Source organism: Bactrocera dorsalis, chromosome 5, assembly GCF_023373825.1.
Source record: "Bactrocera dorsalis isolate Fly_Bdor chromosome 5, ASM2337382v1, whole genome shotgun sequence".
In the NCBI taxonomy this organism is placed as follows: Eukaryota; Metazoa; Arthropoda; class Insecta; order Diptera; family Tephritidae; genus Bactrocera; species Bactrocera dorsalis.
In genome coordinates, this window is record NC_064307.1 from 17,335,310 (window position 1) to 17,358,946 (window position 23,637).

Below are 23,637 nucleotides of genomic sequence, written 5' to 3' on the forward strand. Positions count from 1 at the left end.
GTAAAAATATTTTCCTAAATTCGTTGTAAGTGCGGAAGAATGTGAAACAACTACAACAACAACTAAGTGCAGCTGCTGTGCTGTGCCACATTCCAAGCTGTGGGAAACACGCACTCTCGGATGAAATAGAAATATTTTTACATGTTTTAGCATTATTTGTATTGACATATCCCGCAAGCATTGAGATGCCATTTTGTTGAGATTTTTTCCGCACAGTGGGGTCGTGCTCGTTAAAAAGTTATTATATTTTGGAGTATGCTATTTCTAAGCATAGTATATACATCTTTATATATATAAATAGATACAAGTACATACAAGTACTGTGATCCGTCACTTTGTACGGCAGCAAAATGCTATATAGATTCGATCAGTAGAATTTCCTCGAATATTACCTTATTGCCTTTGACAATAACGCATATCGAATTTGGTGAAGAAATATCGTAAAATGAAAAAAATTTTTTCACAAGCACTAGATTCTGAATCCTCAGTTTGTATGGCAGCTGTATGCTATAGTAGTCCGATATCGGCGATTCCGACAAATGAGCAACTCCTTGAAGAGAAAGGAGCGTATGCTAGATATTTGATCGACATCTGAAAAACTGAAGGATTAGTTCGCTTAAATACCGACAGATGGATAATCAGACGAACATGAGTTTATCAGCTCGGTTCGTCATGCTGGTAATGTATATATACTCTCTAACTCAGCGAGGATTTTCAACTTATTTTTATCTCATGACGCTAAAAATTGATAAAACCGGGACAATATTACCCTTAGCCCCCCAACAGCTTACTTAAACATTTCCGAACTTCCAGCGGACTTTCGGCTGTATGCATATTAACAAAATTACATTTACGTCTAATATTGGATACAAAATAGTTTAGTTCCGAAAAATACTACATACCCAATATAATACATACATACATTATGTATATCGATAAATTTGTGACAAATGTTAATTAAATTTTTATTATGAAAGTTATGTTAGGTTAATCAAATTACTAGTTGACACGCCTGCCTTTGTAGTGCATGTTTCGGGTCCAGAAGGTATGGTTAGCTTCGCTTTGGGCACCCATGGGATACTGCCGCAATCTACCACATCCAGCTTCGCTCCCTCCCAAAGTCTTAGAATCGTTTCGACCGCTTTCCCTGCCCATGTTAGGGTCGGGTCGTAGTTGCATTTACAGATTTTAACACCGCTAACCCATACTGGTCCATCAAATGACGCCGTGGGTGCGCTCGGTTCCCGGCTACGTCTTTGCACTTCCTTGTTTTTTGAGGGAGAATTAGGTTCGCTCTCCGTTGAGCGCTGCCTCTTTCCAGCGATGTGCTCCTCAGTGTGATTAGCATACACTGGGTCCGAGTGGGCCCGGTCGTTCTTTACCTCTTCTCAAGCCCATGTCAGCCATTTCACCTCTTCTTGCTTCACGCTGGACTTTCCATGCGCTGTAAAGCTGGTTTAGAAGTAGCACTAAAACCACCGCAACCTGCTCCCGTTGCAGTGGTGGTGTGGCCGCTGGCGACACAGTTCTTACGATCCTTGTACACGCCGTTGGTAGTAGCCTCGCCTGCCATCGACGTTGGGACCGATATGCCCTTGCGCTTCGTTCCTTTGCCGTCCTCCTTTACGAGTTATAGATTCGGGGGTCTTTTCCCCTAATACTTTAATATAATGACTCCGCCAGAAGTCAACTTGAGATCATGATATTGTAGCAGCGACACCCATTGTCAGGTCGACAAATAGATCCACCTCTTGCCACGACAATCGCTTCTACTTAAGCGAAACGAACCATGATTTTTGGTTTAAGAACCATCAAGCCAATAACATTCATCAAAAGAAACGAGTTTTTCAAATCATTTGGAATTGCTCTTCAACGTTTTTTCCTTTTCTTGAAAAACTCTGAGGCTTCTTTCGAACTCTTCAACTATTTTATTATCCAAATACGCCTTTTATTGAACTATTTATTTAATTTTCTCTAAGAGACAGCTTTCTATAGCCCTTCTCAACAGTCTCTTCCTTAGAAGATTAAAATAGAAATACATTGATTATTTCCTCCTTCCCTTTAATCATTGACACTATTTGCTGACCCACTGCCCGTCGACGACATTCCGCATGCCAAACCCAAATTTATCGAAGAGTTCGCTATTTCTGTTTCAATTGCCCATTGACTGCTACTGACTATTGACTTTGCGTGTTTCAATTTGAAAATAGGACTTCCCTTCGCCTGCTGCGCTCGCAGCAGATATAAATATTCGACACAAAGCGATTAGGCGACCTTGGAAGGCGAACACAATCCAAATAAAGATGTCTAAAAAGAGAGCAAGTTTTTGCATTTCTTTTGCTAATTGCGTACAAATTAAAAGCACTTATTTATATACAAATACACATACCTTAAAATATATATATATCGGCAACAAGCTATGTATGTATATAAGTACTATATACATATTTATAGAGTTTGTCTGCGGCCTGCTATTACGAATTAATTTGCATTTTGGCAATGATTTGCATGGCTCAGCGAAGTAATGCGGTAATCGCATTCGATTGTTGTCTAATAGTAACAACAACAATAGAAACAATACAATTTGTATGGCATAATTTGGCAAGCGCGGAAAGAGACTACATCAAAGGTTGACAAACAAATTTGAAACTATATAAATACTACGTGTGTGTGTATGCGTTGATAAAAAACATCAAACAGTTTGCTAATTTCTTTTTATGCATTACCTGTCGCTTCATCAATTGATACTCAATACTTGAGAATTTAGATAGTGAATTGATCACGTATCCGATGTCACCAGTTAAGATCAGCGAGACGATTTAATCAGAAGACCTAAAAGATGGGGAATGGCATATGCGATTTTGAGTCTGAAGAGAGGGAGAAGGCTATGCGATTTTGAGTCCGAAATCACTACAGCCAATCGTAGAGGTCGATATCTTCTAAGTACTGGTTGGGAAAGATCTTTTATAGCCTCTCTTTGCAGTTATGAAAGCCACTGGTACCCATTTTTCATAATCTGCAACAAAATTATCGAGATGTGAGAATGTTGTTTTCTCAAAAGCCACCTGCTTTTTGATTCATAATTACGCTTCAACTTTAGATATTTTTTTCTAACAAAAATGTTTCGAAATAATTTTGAAACATTTAACTCCAATGATCTTCAAAATGTAAGTGGTTAATTCTGTTTCTCGGAGAACTATATTTCTTTTTGTCGGATTGTCAAAAATAATAGAGCTCGTAAATCAACTTTGAGAAGTGAAATACCAGATCGTATTCTATAAATAAATATCTAAATCTTCTGCCCAGAATTTACATATGTCGATTATTTAGATATTTCAACAAGAGTAAATCAGGGCCCTCATAAGGCAATATTTACTTTAATATTTGGTAAACGGGCAGACCTTATTCAAATATACTAGAAGAAAATTTCGTATATCGCTTTTAGCGGAGGATTAGAGAAGCATCGATCGAAGCAATTATCGATCTACATAAATGAAATAGGAAAGGTAGGGATATACTTAGAACTTTTGCCTGAAGGAATGTGAAAGTGGTCTCCAGGCCATAATTGGATGAAATTTTTGCAGATGAAACACCACCTCCACTAGACATACAACTGGAATTTGAACACTAATTCGAAGCTAAAAGTGTCTATGTGTTTGTTGCATAGAAAAACTTTGAGAAACTTATCCTTCCGGCCCATCTTAATGTGAACAAAGCGACAAATAGTGTCTAACTCTGTGTTGTGCAAATGTGAGGCTTCAAGTACTCTATTTTCGTTCTTCGCCTCTTTTTTCGGGACCGTATAAAATCTATAGTATGGATTAAAATTCTAAACGAACTAAGAGAGAGTGAGAGGAGATGCTGCAACCGTTTATTGTTCAATTTTCATTGCTCTATATTAGCCAAGGTAAAAACATAATATTTTTCTCAGTTATTTCTCACATGACTGATGCAGTCGTAAATTTTTAAATTTTGTTTATTTTCATCAATTCACATTTATATTCGCATAACTTGCATACAATGCCTTTCAACATCATAAAAATGCACTTCAGCCATCAAAAATATTCATATCGACGGCTTATGTGTTTGTGAATGTTTCGACTGCTTGCAAAGTAGCCAACAGAAATATTTCTGGCACCAGAACCCACAACTCGCATGTTGAGTTGCAAAACACACCTGAAAAACTGCACAAGACCCAAATGCTTTTGGCAAAGAACCGATGAATGTGTGAAAAGTCGAGCGTGTTCAGAACAAAGGCATGTAAATATGGTAAAAATATTTGCATGTAAAAATAACACAAATAAACAAAACGCCAAAAAAGTAGCTACAATCTTACAACAAAAGAAAACAACACAAAAAGAATTCGCGTCACAAACACACATAGGCGCGACACGCGCTCGCGAGTACTCATACCCACAAAGTGCTGTGGAGTGGGTGGTTGTTGGCTGGCACGGTAAGTGGTGAGTTTTCTGATGCGTCACACATACTCACCAAATGAAAATAAAATAACGCAATTTTCCCACCTTTGAATACCAACGCAGCTGATTCACCGCGCCTTCACTACGACGAACAGCCGAGGTTTGCTTTTGGAGGGAAACGGTCGCCGGTGGAATTGACTTGATGACGACTGTGGTGAATCTTGCGGTGTTTTCCACCACATATGTGCCTGTGGTGTGTGTGAATGTGTAACGCAGGCATTCACCACTAACATTGGCAGCAAGCGTTGTTGTTTGTTTGAATGCATGAATGGCGAGTGCTTGAGGTAGGAAACTTGGTCTTTTGGACGGTCGTGCGGCGTCGCAAATTTAGTCAACTGGCAGTCAGCAACAGTGAAAGAAGTGTGATTCTCCTTTAAAATACACATATTTTCTTGAAATACGATATAACGTAGCAGAAGAAAAGCCAACAAAGAATTTCAAAAATACAGTGACAGCTCAAACATTTTTTTTGAAAAATATTTTCGAAATTTTTGCGTGAAAATAAAAGCGTGTTTGTTAATGTAGTTCGTAAAAATTTGGCGTTATTTATAAAATTTAATACGCTGACACATAAAAAAAAACGTCAGAAATTAATAAAAAACTACTTAAGTCATTTAAAAGACTCAAAACATTCTAAAATAAATATCAAGTAAAGATAAAATTCGAATATAATAAAACAGCTAAAACAAATTAAAGAAAAATGCAAGTTTTACTGCCGGAACAAAATTTGTCGCCGACATTAAAGAAGGCGGTGGGCGACAAGCTAAAAGTCGTCGATGAGATTCAAAGCCTGCTGGAGGCGGTTAAAGTAGGCAGCACCTGCTTGGCCAATGATGGCAATAAAGAAAATATTGAAGAACAGAAAAGTGACAACAAATCCAGAAATGCGACCAAACTTGATGACAACAATAACAACAGTGAGAGAAGCAATTTGAATGTTGGCGACAAGACGGTGGGAAGGTAATTACAGAAAACATTATTTTCACTTTATTTTCTAATTTAGCATAAAAAATGCAAAAAAAATGAATTTAAAATGATTTAAAGACAAAATTTGCGCTCGCACCGGCTAAACAAGTTTTAATTAAAAAGTTGTTGTTTTAAAATATCGTTAATTAACTTGTAATAAGGCAATAAATATGCTTAAAGTGAAAAGTGAGCTAAGTCAACTTAGGTGTAAAGCACTAAACAAAAAAAAAATTATTGCAAAAATTTAATATTTCACTTACAATTACACTTCAATTATTTGAAAAATTAATATAATTATTATAATTTATATTTTTAATTTAAAAATTTAGCAATAATTAAATAAACATTTTTCTAAATTCATAATTATCGCTTATGTTGACTTAAGCCATTTTTACTGTTTTGCCTAAAAAGAAACTGTGAATACTCATTTCATTTAATTACACTTCGATTGCGACGTAGATAGCATTTTTTTTAATTACTGATAGCAACTGACAATCTTATCTTGGGGAAATCAAGTACATAAAATTGTAGATACTGTAAACACCAATAAATTATTTCCAGAAACTACATTACTTATGGTATAAACAATTAAGTATGTCTACTTAACCTAGTTTTATTACTAAACAGAATAAAACTGAAACAGATATTTATGATTACTTTGCGATTACTAGTGTTTTAATTCCAATGCAATTATATATGACTATGATTACATTATTCTCTATAATTAATACATTACTCTTAAAGTAATGCAATATATGATTCTGAAAAATGTATTGCACTCTAAACAGTTTAATGATTACCATTACTGTAATTGTATTCGTAATTTTACAAATATGTAATTTAAATATTATTGAAATAAATACATATACTTTTCAAACCTGCATAGTAATCATAAATAATCGTAATCCTGAGAATTACAGTTTTTTCGGGTATCGACTACTTAAAAATAGGATATTTATGATTACACTACAATTTCGATTATTTTTTATAATTCTAATGTAATTACATATATGGTAATGATTACAAAATTGTGATTACTCCAATAGTAATGAAGCAACATAATAACGAAATATGCATTACATTATAAAAATGTAATGATTACCATTACTATGTATTATGATTACAATTTGTAAAATTTTAAGTCTTTTCTGATTGGAGTAATGAAATACATAATTCTTAAAATATACTCGATTCCAAAAAAAATACTTATTACCATTATAATCATATTTATTGTGATTACAATTTCAAAAATTTTATGCTAATCATATTCACTGTGATTACAATTTTAAAAATTGTTACGCAATCATCAGGAACAACTTTTAAAATTACAGAGTAATTTACCAATATTACTTTTAATGTAACGATTTTCGAAGCTACCGAACCCAACGTTTATGATGATATCGTACTTAAGTTTGATGTTATTGTAATTCTAATGAAAAAATATACGATTATTACTAAATTAATTTTGATTACTCCGATCGTAGTATTAAAATACATGATTCCTAAAAATGCATTATACCTAAAAACGTCATGATTACTGTAATTATAGTCGTAATTATTGGGATTGCAACTTCGAAAACTTTATCGCAATCATGACGAATCGTAAAATCCTGAAAATTATGAATACTTTTTCAACACTACATTCAATCCAATGATTTTCAGAGGTACTGTACGATTACATCGTATATGGCAATTTGTATATTCTACATGAAAATAACAGCACTGTCTTAGCTTTCCACAATGATTCAATCCTATTTTGGATACTCTGTTCTGATGTTAACCGTATTCTGGTGAGGGTGTTCTGCATCGACCGTAACAAAGGGTAGTAGGAAGGGACAATGCCTGTTCTATAACGTAGGTGAGCTAAAACTTCCAGCCTCTGTTTCCAAATAGTTTTCAATCGATCTTGCATCAGAAGACCAAGCCTTACCATATGATGAAAAGATATTGCCTCGTGTCTAGTCGCACACACCAAACGTTTTCCGCTCCAGTTTGATGAGTTATTGTCGGTGGCGTTTCCCATTAAAGTGTTCACCCCGTTTCAGAAGCTCAAACTACGCATCCGGCTGCTTCGAAACATCTTGAATTAAGTAGTCATTTGAGTGACTAACAAAAACTCTGCGATCTTGACATCACAAAGGATTGTACATAACAGTCTAAGTCTGATCCTTCGTCATGCCTTGGGACCAGCCATCTAACCAAACGCTACAAAATATGCTCACATTGCCACAATGATAGGCGTCCGCACTGGACTCTCTCCTATTGGCACTCACGCGCTGAGTTTAAAGATTTTGGAGGATACAACTTGTCAAAGTGGCAATGAGAAAGATGAAAACTTCTAGATACTTTCTCTTCCACTGTTCAGCTCTCTCCAGGTTAAAGTTGAAGCGTCTCAGTTGCCGTACTTTTTAGGAGTCTAGAGAATCGGCGGAAGTATGTATTTGTTAGCTGTAGGCGTCTTGCAAATATCCGACGGCCTTTTTCTTATCGAAATTTAGGAATTCTGGGCAACACAACGAGGAATCGGCTCTAGTAGTTCTCGATAAATAACCTCAACAACTTTATTGCGCATAATATATGTATTACCTAATCAGGAAAGTTAAGAAAAATGTCTAGAAAGAAAGAGCAGATAGGTGAGTGGAATTTAATTTTAACGCCGCCATCGAAAGCAAATATGAAGGGTCACTTTTCTGTGAACAACACTCAGGTTTAGCCATTGCCATAAGTGCGCCGTCAATCTAATTGACAGCCAAATGGCGCCAGCATAAACAAATTGAAACAAACACCTACACCAAAGAGTCTCTTCAATTGCCATTGAAAATTGTCGACTGGCTGGTGGGTGTGAGAATAAGCGCGACTACCTCAATATGTTCCAACATACCTTCATACATATGTTCGTGTATGAAACCAGCTTTGTTTTTGCGACGCTCCAGTAAATTCGCTGTCAAGGCCAAATGGCGTCATGCCTTGTGCCGCGACAGCTTAAACAAAAACAAAAAGAGAAAATTAATGCAAACAACAAAAACACTTTATGACTATGATCACGCGAACAAAAATGACTGCAAATACAACGCCGTTGAAAAGGTGTGGATGGCAGTGTGTGGCAAGTGTGAGTATAATTACACTTTTCCATTTACAACAAATTACGAGCGCAAATAAATACAAAGGTTGACGTTGTAAGAGTGGAAATTATAAAAGTTGCAATCAGCAAGCAATTGAGTCTAAGTGTGTACTAGTGACGCAATGCCAGAGGTCACTCGCTGGTGTGCTTAGGCTGCGCGGCGTGTGGCTTGAGGTTAGCCACGAGACTTAGACACGCCCGTGTGATTTTAATTAATGCAATTACGAGCGCGCATATCATTGCAGATAGCGGTAATTTAGCAGTTTATGTGTTTTGCGGCGAGCAACGGTAATTATATGCAGCTGATGTAATTGCTGGGTGGTGTGAACTAATTATTAGCATATGAAGTGCACATTGATAGTAAAATGTCACAAATCCAAAACAATAAAAATAAAAAATTGAGAAAATTTTTAGAAAATGTGTGGAATATTTTAAAAGCTTTTAAAAAAATATAAATATACATTTTTTTTTTCTTAGCAAACATATGCTTTTCTTCGTGTAAGAAAGTCAAAACTAACGAAAGAAATATCCATTCCCCGGAGACAGTTTTTTTTCGAAAAAAAAAATTTTCACTAAATTCATATATCATTAAATATTTTTTTTTTGTAAGACTATTCATTTATATATTACTTTAAAAAATATTCATAATTTTTTTTAATAAATTTTCATTATTATTTCTATTTATTTTTTTAATTTTTAGTTAATGAACAAAGTTTATAAAAACAAAAAAAAAGTATTTTTCCGATCGAAAAATATTTTTTTCTCCAGTTAATTAAAAAAATATAGAAAAACGTTCGGCGAAAAGAAAAACTAAAAACTAAAAGTTAGTTTCTTTATGCCCGCCACCTGCGCTCCTCTCATTGTATTGCCCTCATTTTATCTATTTTCAATTTATCGCACTTTTTTCTACTTTTTGTAAATTTGACCCATTCTCCAAGCCATCAGTCACTGCTCAATATTCTAAATATTTGCACAAAATGCTTTTAACACAAACGCACATACTTATAAATATAGATGCATCTGCGTAAATACATTGTTGCACTGGCTTGTTGCACGTTGCTGATGTGCACCAATTCAGAGACTGTGCGTTAATTTCTTTCGACTATTAGAATTCCACGAAAAGAGTGCAGTTTTTATGGCTCATTACGTTTCTGCTGGCTGCTGCAGACGGGCAGCTGTTTACCGTTACGGCTCAAATGGCCGAGGTGAAAAATTGCCGGCGACATTTATGACAACATCAATTATGGTGATGGTGAAAGTGTGTCAGTAGTTGGATGGATATGTGTGTGTGAGTTTATTTTTAAATACGGGGATGTATGTATGTACATATGTATGCTATTATTAGTCAAAGGAGCTGAGGAATGTGGGCAAATATTTTTGGAATTTTTTTTGAATTTTCAAAAATTTTATTTTTAATTTTGAAATATTAAAACTAAAATATGTTTTAAAAAAAATATTTTTATTTATTTATTTAAAATTTATTTTTAATTTTAAAACTAAACAACAAATATTTAAAATTAAAAAAAAAAAAATATTTTATATTTTACTTAAATTTATTAATAGTCTTAATTTTGAAATATTAAAAAAGTTATTAAAAAATAATTTTAATTAATTAAAAAATTTATTAAATATTTTTAATTAATTTTTTTTTAATTAAATTATTTTTTTTAATGTTTTATTTAATGCAATTTTTTTACTGTTATATAATATTATTTTTTTTTTATGTTAAAATTTTTTTTGCCTTAGAATTCCACAATTTTCCTTAAAATAAATATTTTTGTATTTATTTCAATACTAATTACCATTGACTGTTCATATAAATTATATTGTCAATATTATTGACGTAAAACGGTTGCCAAGAAATAGAAAATTTCTTAAAAATACATTCTACTCATTAATAAAAAACATATTTTTAACGGAAGTAACGCAAAATATGCAAATAAAAAAATATATCCCTAAATACCTCCTTACACATTTTCGAAAATTCTTGCCGCCTATTTGCGAAATCGCATTAAATTCCTGAAGCATACAGCCACACAACTTAAAAATAAATTCACTTAACTTGCTACAACAACAAAAATATAGCAATAAACATGTGCTTCAACTAAGAGTGGCCTCCAAAGCGACAGCGGTCTCGTGTAGCAATCACTCATACGCACCGTACGTCGCTCAACGCCATTAGAACTAAACAACTTCAACCGTTTGCATTTCTTATTTTCTCTCAGTAAATGTATTGATTTTAGTTGCCACCAGCATTAGAAAGCATTTGCAATTTTTTGTGCTTAAATGTCAGCGCTGCCACCCAGACGCTATGAGGGAGGCGTTGCCGCCGCCAACCTTGACTATGACAAAGAAATCTCATGGAAAGTAAGAGTAATGAAGAAATTCGCAATGTCAAAACCGAAAGGCCGTTAAGTGTTGGCATTCAAATTCGAAACCATACGAAAGAAATATGAAGAAGAAGAAGCACATTTGTCTGTTTTAGTTTTAGCAAATCAGCCACTTATGCAACTATTCAGCAATATGTGACCTTGTCAGTGAAAAGTCTCGCTGAAATTGCGTTAATTACATTTGATTTTTTGGCTTTGTGTTGAGTGAGCACAAAAGGCTAACTTTTTTCTTTTTTTGTGTACAAAATCTTGAGTAGAATAGTCTTTTGTGCTGTTAGGAAATATTTTTTATTTCAGGTGTGAATGAAATGTGTGAGGCGACATAAGCGCGGTGATTTGTAACTTGCTATAATTAATGAGAAAATAATGTGCGCCTTGCTCAAAGGTGGTTTTCAATTCTCTTCCTGAAATCTGTATATATGAAAAGCTATATTAGTATTATATAAGAAATCTTTCATTAAGGGAATTGTAAAATTTCATGTACTTACAAATAAAGTATATTACGGTGCTCAGAACTAATTTTTATAAAAAACAATAATTCATAATTTTTATTAAAAAAAAATATTAGAATTTTATGGCAAACTTAAAAATAAAATTTCAAGCATTCAATTAAACATTTGAAGTAAATAATACAGATTTGCAAGTTTCCAAAATTTTTATAAAAATTTTACAGTTAAATTTTCGAATTTAATAAAATTTTGATTGCAATTTTCAATTCTTTTCCAGTTTATACTAAACCAGAGTCTCTGTAAACAGCTTGCAATGAAATGTCAAAGCAAAATTTGAAAATAAATTAATTTCAAACCAGGTGGCAACCTCGCAAATATTATTTTAGCATTAATATTTGCAAAAATAGCATTACATTAATAAACATATTGCAATTTCAAAATTTTTATGCTATACTCTCACAAAAATTGTATTTGGGTGGCATCCCTATTCCAAATTATTTGTAAATTATAGCCCGTCTTATTTTAAATAGTCTTATTCTTGGTCTCATTTTAAAACTTGCAACTATATTATTTCTAAAAAATTTTTGAGGCGATATGGCAACTCCATTATATAAAAAATTTAAATAAGTCAGTAATTGTGCTTTCTAAAATGGCATTAATGTGAAAATTACTTTACAATTTCATAATTTTTATGTTACAATTTTAGAAACATTTAATTAGTGTGGCATCCCTGTTGCAAATTATTTGTAAATTTTTGCTCATATTACCTTAAAAATTATTAGTATGGCAAAACTGTTCTAATTATGTTTCAAATGTAGCTCATATCACATAAAAGATTTATTTTATTCCCGCTGTCGTTTCAAAACTTATGTATTTGTTTTAAACACTTTTTTAAAGAGAGATGGCAACTCCGTTATATATATGAATAGCTCAGTATTAGTACTTTCAGAAATGACATTAATTTAAGCACAATATTTAAATTTCACAATTTTAGTGTTATACTTTTACAAAAGTTCTATTAATATGGCATCTCTGCTTAAATTTTTTTTATACATTTCAGCTCATAATATTTTAGATAGTTTAATTTTTGCTTTTGGTTTAACACATTCAACTTATTTATTAAAAAAAAAAAATTTGCGAGATGGCAACTCCATTGTGTAGAAAATTTATGGGAACATTTTTTTTAAACATATTTTCGGGTTACTTGTATTGATTATAATTTTTTAAATAAATTTTTATGTATTTTCTTTAATATCTTTAATTTTGTTGTTAGTGGCAACTCCGTTGTATTGAAAATTTATGACAAAGTTTGTTTGAATAAATTTTTTGATATTCTTATGTTGTTAAAGTTTATAAAATAATTTTTTTATTTTATTTATTAAATTCAACTATTATTGTATCTAATTTAAAATCATGTGGCAACACTGCAGACATCAAATTGTATTAAATAATTTTTTAGTTATAATAGATCCACATAACAATTCCAAGAATTTTCCAAGAATAAGATACTCATGTTGGGTTTGTTAAGCAAAATCGGTTTCTACAGGAAAACAAATTGAAAGACAGTGACTGTCATGATAAAGTTTTCACCTATTTCAACTTTTCTGAAGAAAACTTTGAATTGGCAAGTAATTATGAAAATAATTATGAATTTAAATATAAAATTTTACAGGAATCATCTATTTTGATTTTAATTTTGACTATCGAAAAATAATGATCATATTTTTCTGATACTGTAATAAGACAGAAATAACTTAATATTTGACTTATCAGTTTTTATTGACTCTAGAATATTCCAGTATCCTTAAAATGTAAAATAGAAAACAAAAAACATTTTGGAATATCAAAAAGCTTTGTTGCCAACCCGTGAGTAAGAGATTTTGTAAACATTTTGAGTCACTTCTATATTTTTTAACAGCAGTGAGTGTAAAAGCAGCATACTTAAAGTAGATTTCTGTTAAACCCAGAAATGCTAGCCTCAACTATTTCCAGTTGGGTTCTGAGCCCGTTGTTTTTTAATCATATTTAATTCATAAAAATTTCTTTAATAGATTTTCAACAATTATTTTGAAATCGTGTTCCCTTAAACATGAATAATTAATTTCATTGCAATTTTACCGCTCACAACTGTGTGCATAGGCACACGCGTACATTTTTATCTCTTCATCATTTATTTTATTTGCTTTATCAACGAATAAATTTCGGCTAATAGCCTTAACCCTATTTCTGAAAAATGCTTGTTTTTCCTTGATATGCTTTTTGCCAAATAAATATTTCAAAAACACAATGACAATGAATTTTTTGCGACTGTTGAGAAGTCATCACGTGGTCTATATGTGTGTGTGTAATATTTGTATTTTTATGCATTTTTGTGTGTAAACAAGAAAGGATGGGCTTTTACATACATATTTATAATAAGAATGTGGTATTTTAAGAAGAATACTTTCTTTTTTTAAGAAAAAATATGGTTTTTGAAAGAGTTTAAATTATTATTAGAATTTAGGTCAGATTTGGGAATACTTTCTTATAATAAATCTCTCTTATAAAAATTTTGTTTAAATACTTAATTCATTATAATTATTTTTTAATAAATATTATATTTTCGAGGTGAGGAACCTATATACATAGGATCCACTTCCAGAAACATTCTAGACAAAAGACTGTAAACAAGTAGCATTGGTAGAAAACTGAAGGGTGCTAATCACACCGTCGTTCTCTGACCATAGAAACATCTACTTCACCATTAGATCAGAAGCAAAGATCAAGAACGAGGTTAGAAGAAATCCCAGGAATACAAACTGGGATCTTTACAGACAGATACTATTAGGCGTGTATAACTCACATGAATAGCTTGAAAAGGGCGTGACTGTGTTTACGAATGTCCTAAAAACAGCTCTTCACTATGCATGCCCTACGCTGCCACTCAAACACAAAACGAAGCTTCCTTGGTAGAACAACAAGCTTGGGTCTTGCAGTCGGGGTATAGGTATACTTCAACTGGGCCAAGTTAGCAGAAAGCGAGGACCGTTGGAACGAGTATTAAGATCAAGAAGTTGGTGAGCAGGACAATATGACAATCCTGGAAAAATTTTTGTAGTGGATTTGAGAAGACCCAGGAGGTGGAAAGACTTAGGAAACTATTCACCAAAAGCCCCGTCTCGCCCGGTTTAATTCACAAAAGTAGCGGGGAGTGGGCGGACAACTGCCAGGACTCATTGGAAGACCTAGTCAGTGTGGACTTTCTAGTATCCCGCCAATAGGCGTTGATACTACTATACAAAAATTCACAAAAAATTAATATTTATTTAAATTAAAGAATATGTCTAGTTTCACACATAAATTATATGTCAATCAACAAAACAAAGTACAAAGTGATTTTAGCTAATTAAAATTGCCACAAGGTCAAAAACACGTAATTAAAATTACGTTGAGCATTTCTCTTCCGCTATACACTTTTTGTAGTTGTTGCCAAAAATAAATAAATGAAAAAGTATTATTTTTTTGACAAAATAGCTTAAATCGATTTAAGCTTTTTTTCACAATAATTATTTCTAATAAAAATCCGACCACGTTTTTTAGCTCGGGTTTTATTATTGCTTAAGATTACCAAGCTTTGTTTAAGACCAAACATAACTTCGAGTCTCGAAATAGTTGGTTGGCAGAAGGCAAATTGTCGCCACTGACTAAAGTCGACTTAGGCTATTCAAATTAGATTATTACTAGTAAATCCACAATCTTGTATGCATAAATATTGTTTTTAAATACATTTTATATAAAAAAAAAGAAAATTTCTTAATAAATGAAATAAATTTATCAAAATGCAAGCAAAGAAATCGAAACAAATATTCAACAAACCACATGAAAAAATGCCAAAACTATCCACAACGAATTTATTCAAATAATTTTGACATTCGCTGCGCCGTTTGCGCTGTTTATTGTTGTTGTTGTAGCTGTCATCGCACGTTGTCGTCTAGTGAAAGTGTTGATGATGATTAAATTTGGCCGCAAGCCAAAGGAATTTCGCGCTTCATATTTGCTCACAAAGCACGCACAACAACAACGACGTAATTATTATTTAATATTTGTTTGTTGCTGCTGTTTTTGTAGTCATGACAAACAAATATTTGTATTTTATTGCACAGAAAATGACATGTTGCATATAAATGCTTGCTGCTACGCTGCAGTCTAGTGTTTACCGTTACGTTGCTTAGTACATATGTGTGAATGTTTGTTTGTTTGTGTTTGGTGTTTTGCTGCTCATCACTGTGAATGACAATTGCATTGGTGTGGCAGCAAAGAAAATTTCGAAATTTATTACAATCTCTTTTATTGCCGACTTGATTGAGTTGTTCATCATTTTGGTCGTTTTTGCTCGGGGAAATTGCGCTTATTACTTATTTTTATTGGTGCTACGGGGTAATGAACCGTAATTTGATGGCGTATTTACGAGAATTTATTTACATTTTGTGTGTGTTTGTGTTGTTGATGTATTTGTTTTGAAGTAAAATTTTATTATCACTTTGAAATTTATGTATTTTTGGGAGAAATTTCCATAAATTTATTTATGTTTTAATTAAAAATTTTATAAATTATTTTATTAATTTTTTATTTATTTTTTTTAACTATTATTAAATATATCTTTAAATTTTTATTTTCTTTCCTTTTTTTTGTAATAACTGATTTTTAATTAGAAATTATTATCAATTATATTTTTTAACTTTTCTTATATTTTTTTTTCTGGTCACGAAAAAAGTTTATTTTAATTTTTAATTTCATAACTTTTTTTTTAAATATATTTTTAGCCATAAATGATATTTAGTTTAAATTTTATATATATATATATATATATATATTCATTTTAATAAATATTAAATTTGTAATATTTGTATACAAAATTAGTCGTTAAAGTTTTTAACTAAGTAGATTTTTTGTTGAAAAGTTTTTTGTTGCTAACAATTTATTATTTTTAAAAAGTACATATTTTTTTCTTAAAAAAAATAATAAAACGAATTAAAAAAATAAATTAATTAATAAAATATTTTTAAAGTAATTTTTTTGTTGAAAAAAAATTTTCAGCATGTGGAAAAAGTGTGGAAAAAAATTTTTCAACAAAAAAATGTCTTAAAAAAATATATTCATTAATTTATTTTTTTAATTCTTTTTATTATTTTTTTACGAAAAAATGTGTACTTTTTAAAAATAATAAATTGTTAACTACAAATATTTTTTGTTTAATCCTATTTATATATATTTTTTTATATTTTCATATGACATTTTAATATTCGTATTTAAATATTTTTAATTTTTATTTCTTACTTACAAAAAAAAATTAATTCATTTTGAATTTTATAATTTTTTCTTATAAAATTTAAGACTTATTTTTTTTGTTTAAGGAAATTTTTATAATTTTCTTTATAATATTTTATAGAAAAATATCAGTTGAAATATATATTTTCACAATTAATTAAGACTAGTAATAGTTTTTTTTTATTTTAAATAATTTTATTAATTAATATTTAACTTTCTCAATTAATTAATTATATTTTTTGAAAAATTATTTTGAATTAAATTTTAATATTGTTATTTATTTATTTAAAAAAAAAATATAACATTTTTATTTTTTTAATTTTTCTTATAAAATTTTTACTTTACATATTTTTTGGTTTAAGCTTTTTTTTAATTTTTCCATTTTATTATGATTTGGTTTTGTAATATTTTATAGATAATTATCAATTTCAAATAATCTCTAATTTAACGAAATCGCCTTATTGACGTAAAATCCATTAAGTTTCCTAACACTTCCTGTTCGTCATAAATACCAACACATTGTAGAATTGGTACAAACAATCACACTCTTGCATAACTCGAATATTTAGGTGTACTATTTATGCTGTAACCTATTTATACTTTTATCTGATAAAAATAAAGTTGATTTGTTTGAAAAATAATATTTTTGAGAATTTGAAAACAACTTGTACCTGACAACAATTCCATAAATCTGTGAGCACTTAACCTATACTTGCTCATACTGCATAACTATATTCACCATGTGGTGAAATGAACTAGTTGACTACTTACAACTAGTGTCAGACTGGCGCGGGCTAGGCTAGTATGAGGTTCGGTTTTTTATGAAATCAAGACTTGAGAATAGATTGAGTAAGTTGCAAAATCCGATTTTTACTTCTAGATTATGATCCGATTTGGTCGATAGGTGACATTGCATTATGTATTGGACTATTCCATACGGACATATTTACATGAGAACGACAAACAACTACTGGAACAAAATGTTCCGCTCTGTGGAGCAAGTTGTCTATATATGTTATATGAAATTAATACCCATAAATTAACCCTCAGAATCAAAATAACACACTAGAATTCGGTTTGCTCTGCTATATAGCGTAAATTAAATTTTGGCGAAGAATAATTGATGAAATTTGCGAGTTCACTACACATCTATCTACTACTATCTGTTAGGATAGCTGGATATATATTTTAAAAATTCGGCAGGAAGCGCCGGAATTATATGGGACAAATAAAAATTGCTGTTAATACAGATTAAACTTTCGACCCTTGACCGATTAGCATCACTATTTTCTAGAATAGGTTTTTCATCGAGCAATCTTTGCGCTATATATTTAAAAATAAATAAAAACAGAGCCTTGGCTTTCAAACGATGTCACTTGAAGAATGACGATCCAGTATTTGACAGTGAGACCCGTTATTGGTCTATTATACCTTCATGTTATACCCAAACTACTTCTTTTAAAACCAGTCTCTGACTCCTTCGTGTGCTACTTTAAAATAGATATTACTAAAAATATTCCTGTCAAAATATATTTACCAAAAATTTGAACAAATAGCAGACGGTAAAGTCATATGTCTCACATAACTAGCTACATTTGCTTTATGCGCTGTCTGATGAGCCAGCCGTCGGCTACCGTCGGAAAAAACCTGAAGCGTAACAGATAAACAAATAATTCAATGACGTCAGTGAGGAAAAACAGCAAAAGTGAAAATATTAAAAAAAGTGATGATGGAATACCGCAAATGAACAGAAATAAAAACAGCAACTAAAAAAGTGGGCAAAGCAAATAAATAACGTTTCATTCAAAAATATTCGCAAATCAAAGGTGGCGCGAAAATTTCCGTTGAATGAATATTCAAATAAAGACAACTACAAAAAATGCGCGTAAACAACAAAAACGCATGTTGCCATATGCGCAAAAATAATAACTCACAAAGGCTGGAAATATTTCAAAAAAATTAAAAATGTTGAAAAAATACTATTTTTGGAAAATGAAATTAAAAAAGAAACAATTTTGAGAAAATAAACAAATTTTTGGTGAAATAAATCGAAATATGACGAAAAAAACATATTTTGTGATAATAATTGGTATTTTGGTGAAGTGCGTAGGTTTTCTGTTTAAACAGTTGTAGTATTTTTAATATTATAATTTCTATTTTCGAAACTTTCTTGATTTGTTTATTCAAAACCTCCTTTGCTTGCATTGTTCGCATACCAAAATCGGGTTATTTATGTTCGCCGGCCAAATAAATGCTATAAACTTTTTTTTTCTATTTAAAAAATGTTTTTTAATAGCTAATTTTATTTGTTTATATACAGTCATATAAATATCTAAATGTTACGTCATTCAAAAATGTGGTTCATTGCAGTCGCGCCTCAAAAGCACACACTCTTTAACAACGTCATTGATTATTTTTTTAATTTTTTAATTTTTTGGTCTCTTTTTCGTTTTTTATCTTTTATTTTTATTTTTTCTTATATTTTTTAACAAGACAAGACGCGTATAGCAAGTTTATAGTGTTATTGCCATATTGAACTATTTTGTTTATTTTATTTTATTTTATTAGCGTAAACAAATTTGCTACACTTCGCCCACGGCCTTGATAGTAAACACTGAGGATATTGTAATCTTATAAAAAACAGAGGAAATCAGTGCGTAGTTTCGTCTTAGTGAGGAAAAATAAAAATCCAATAAGTAGCAGTGTGTTTTTTGAAACAAAAAATACTAAAAATAAATTATAAATTTTTTTTTTGATGAGATTTAATCGTTTTATTAACTAATAAACTACTTAGAAATGCGAAATTTTCAAATATAATTTTTTTATGTTCACACTTGAGTCAATAAAATATGTAATTTTGACTATATAAATCAAAATATCAAAATGCTTATAATAAATTCAGTAAGGTTATGTTTTTGTTGCGTTAGGTAAGGTTCTGCTTGAGGCTGATCGCTCAGCATGGTGGCGAATCAGACTAGGACTGCTGTGTACAGTCCTTTGTGAAGCCAGCCAGCTATCGCCAAATTGTCCTGAACATATCACAAATCTGTTTAGGTGCTTTATTTCTGTATCCGATATTTCATCTGAATGTTTAAAACGATGAAAATCGAAGTGTTTTTGCCTTGCTCTTTCAAAACTGGGGCGTTCGAGCAGGAAGTGTTAAGTTGATTCTATCTCAAGCATCTCGAAATGGATTCTGGTAATGTTCTCAATGTTGCCACATCAATCCGTATCAGATAGTGTCCGGTTCGAGCGAAATCAAAGATTTCACTAAACCTCTTTACCATCTCTCCTCCTATTTATATGTAGCATGAAAGGTTAAAATACAAACAAAGTATGAGATCTGTGAGTTGTAAAGACTTGACAATAATTGTAGGTGTACGGAGCTCTAACTGATGTCAAAAAAAAATTTTATTGCTACAAAAAGTTTCTCAGTTTTAGTTCATGGATATTAAGTTATTTCGTATTCTTTCGAACTTCAAAAAATAACTTTCGAATCTCTAAACGAAACTATGGCAGAAATATCTATTTATGCAAAAAAATATATGTATTCCAATTGAAATATTGTATAAGTCCATCACCATCATAAAGGGTCCTGTAATTTTTTTATACAAGGTTGCAAAAGGCGCTATTAAAGGTTTATTGAAAAGAAAGTCAGTAAATATATGGCCCAAAACGGTCGAATCGAACACACGTCTGGTATAAATGAAAAAAACTGTTATAAAAAATGGGAGAAAGTAGAGTTAAATATTACATTACTTACGTTCTTGAGTTATCTACTCCCTCTCTTGCATTAAGTTAATTTTGATAACTACTGTATGTGTGGCTTTTACTTGCAAAATCTTTGATAAAGGAAGACAATGCAGACAGAGAAATTGCGAATCGAATGCGCCCAATATATGTAACAATGCCAGGTTTTAGTTAAATTTTTCCAAAAAGTTCAATTGCATTTTCTAGTAATTATCAAATTTCAAAAAATACTTTTTCAAAGCTAAAAATTTCATTTTATTTAAAAAGAAAAAACTTAGACTTGTGGTTTTCAATGAAGCAATATTTTCTATTAGTTAGCCCCTTAAAGAACTGTTAATTGATTTATACACAGTTTTCATAATAAACAGACTTAGTCTAGAACAACGTTTGCACATCCTACAAATTTATTACGAAAATAATGGTGCGATTCGCTCGCTGCGGCATCCTTAGAGATGCCGTACAGGGTGCCGTACAGGGTGCATCGAAGATGTTCCGTGGAACAGAGCATTAAGACTTTATAGAAAATTTTGCGGAAGAATGTAAGTTTACGGAATTTAACACGTGCAAGAACTGAAGCCAAACGGTTATTAAAGGCATCGCATGTTCGGTAAATGGGCCCAAAACGGGATGGTCATCGATCCCGATATTTCACAAGAAAATTTTTTTCAGCGAGATGACATTCACCTTTGATTGATTGGTACACTAATCAACAGAATTGTCGCATTTGGAGTGCTGTTAAGCCACAAGCCATTGTTGAGACTTACTCAAACAGTCAGTGCTTGGTGTGTCATAAAGGAAAAGGAAATTATTAGTCCATATTTCTTCAATAATGAAGCCGGCCATAGTGTTGCAACCAATGGGGAACGCTATAAAGCCATGAATCATAACTTTTTCGTGCTTGAGTTGGAGGAAGTTTATGTGGACTACTTCCAACAAGCGCCGCTGCATGCAATACAAGCAACAAAACTACCAATTTATTAAAGGAAACTTTCAGGGCATTGTCTTGCACTGAACTATTTTGTGGAATTATGTGAAGTCGCTGGTCTACGCAGATAGGCGCGAATTGGGCTTCGTTGAAATAGGTTTCGTTGTTGGTTACTGGTCACTTTGGTTATTTGCTTGAAAGCATTTTTATTTGCGTTTTATTTCTTCTTAAAAACCACATGTCTAGAAAAAACTGTGTCACCTCAGAAACATATATGTATAAGAAGAACTTGGGGCGCAAATAATTTCAAATATACTACGAAGTTGAAAAATTGTTACCTTGAACTTGTTTTTTCAATATTTCTATAAATAAGCATCCATATTTTTAAAAACGAACTCATATTTTTCACTCAATTTTGAGGAATTATTCTCGCTTCAGCGGGTCCATATTTAAAAACATGAAAATACAACAACGATCTATAAATAAGCGAATAAAAACACTTAGATATTTTATTAATAACATTTTTGGCAGCTAGCAAAGCGAATTGAAGTGTCGACAACAAGGTACTTAATGTGCGAAAAACGAATTAATAATATGCACTTCGGAATTTTGTTTGTAAACAGAAAGCTATAAAAATTTGGAGAAGAATGCACTGAAAATTTTCTTAAACACAATATTTTTTAGAAATATTTTCAGGGAAGTTAGTTAATGTTAACGTTAATGTTAATGTTAATGCTAATTTAGTTTAATTTTTTATAATATTTATTTTATTTTATTAAAAAAATGTAAATACTATTATAAATTCCTTCATTTCTTTCTTCGTTTACTTCCAGCTCGCTGCATACGCCCATTCACTCGCACACACCCTTCCCGGGCATCTCACAATTGACGCCGAGCCTCTACTTATGCGGCGCTGGCGTTGTCATGCCCATGATACTCGATCAGCTGCAGGTGCGTTTCATCATCAATGTCGCACCGGAGCTACCCGATACACCGCTCTCGAGCGTCACCAAGCCACTATATTTGCGCATCAACGCATACGATCGCCCTGCCACCGATCTGTCGGTGCACTTCGACGAGGTGGCCGATATGATAGAAGAGGTGCGTCAGCTCGGCGGCAAATCGCTGGTGCACTGCGTGGCCGGTGTCAGTCGTTCGGCCACACTCTGCTTGGCATACCTGATGAAGTATGGTGGCATGTCACTGCGCGCCGCCTACTTGCACGTCAAGGCCATACGTCCACAAATACGTCCGAATACTGGCTTCTTCCAGCAGTTGCGCTGCTATGAAGAACAACTGAGAGGTTCCTGCTCAGTGCAGATGGTCTACTATGAATCGTTGAACAGGGAGATACCGGATGTCTATGAGCCGGAATATCGTGCAATGGAGGAGTTCTACCAGCGACAGCGTAAAGCTCTGAAACGGCATTGAGGAGCGTTGGCTGGTGGGATGTTATGTTTGTGGGTGTTTAAAATAGACAACTTTATTCCAAAGGGTAGTTTTAACGGTATGTTTGAGTGGGTATTGGAATGATCTGTTTGTGGCATGTGTGGTTGAAAGTGTAATGTAATGTAAGTGAAGGATTTTATGGAAAAGTATTGATGTGCCTTAGGCTCGACCTATGTCTATATTCGTAAATTGTTAGTTGTGAAATTCACTGTAGTTCCTAGTGTTATGTATTTATATGGCAAGTTTTTCCCAGCCTAGTGCTTAGTATGTATTTGCACATTTTTGCTGACTTGAAAAGTTTTAGTATTTTAGAAATATTTTATTGAAAGTTTCGAAAATATATACAATAAAATTTTGAAATTATGTAAAAAATATGAAATGTGTTATTGTTTTATTTTGAACTATAAGTATGCGCTAATAAAGGTTCGCTTTTCGTTAACTGGGTTGTATGAAGCACCTTATAGGAACTCCTCTGGTCTTATGAGACTAGAAACATAGAGTAAGGAGAAAAAAGTAACATTAAAAGGACCATCACGGGACACTTACCCTCAGAAGCTCATTTTCATAAAATTAAAAAATCAAACTGAGCCAAGTGACTTATGACGGGAGCCCTGCTGAAAATCTGCTTTGAGGCATACGGTTTCTCTAATGACTTCTCTGTTCGCTGTTAAACATTTTTCTTAACAATTTAGAAAATGTGATTAAAGGCTCTGAGTAGCTGTTGAAGCTAAATGATTCAAAAACCATTATTCGCTGATCTTGCAAAAGTAAACAAAGCCACAAGCATTAAAGATGATATAAA

The 23,637-nt window shown here is 32.1% G+C and overlaps 1 protein-coding gene across 1 annotated transcript; it reads left to right on the forward strand.

The window, feature by feature from the left end:
* Positions 1 to 4,795: 4,795 nt before the first annotated feature.
* LOC105223318 (dual specificity protein phosphatase 18) lies at positions 4,796 to 23,214 on the forward strand. Its single transcript, XM_011201024.4, has 2 exons — positions 4,796 to 5,438; positions 22,220 to 23,214. The coding sequence occupies exons 1-2, from the start codon at positions 5,179 to 5,181 to the stop codon at positions 22,815 to 22,817; spliced, it is 858 nt and encodes a 285-aa protein (XP_011199326.2). The 5' UTR covers positions 4,796 to 5,178; the 3' UTR covers positions 22,818 to 23,214.
* Positions 23,215 to 23,637: the final 423 nt, after the last annotated feature.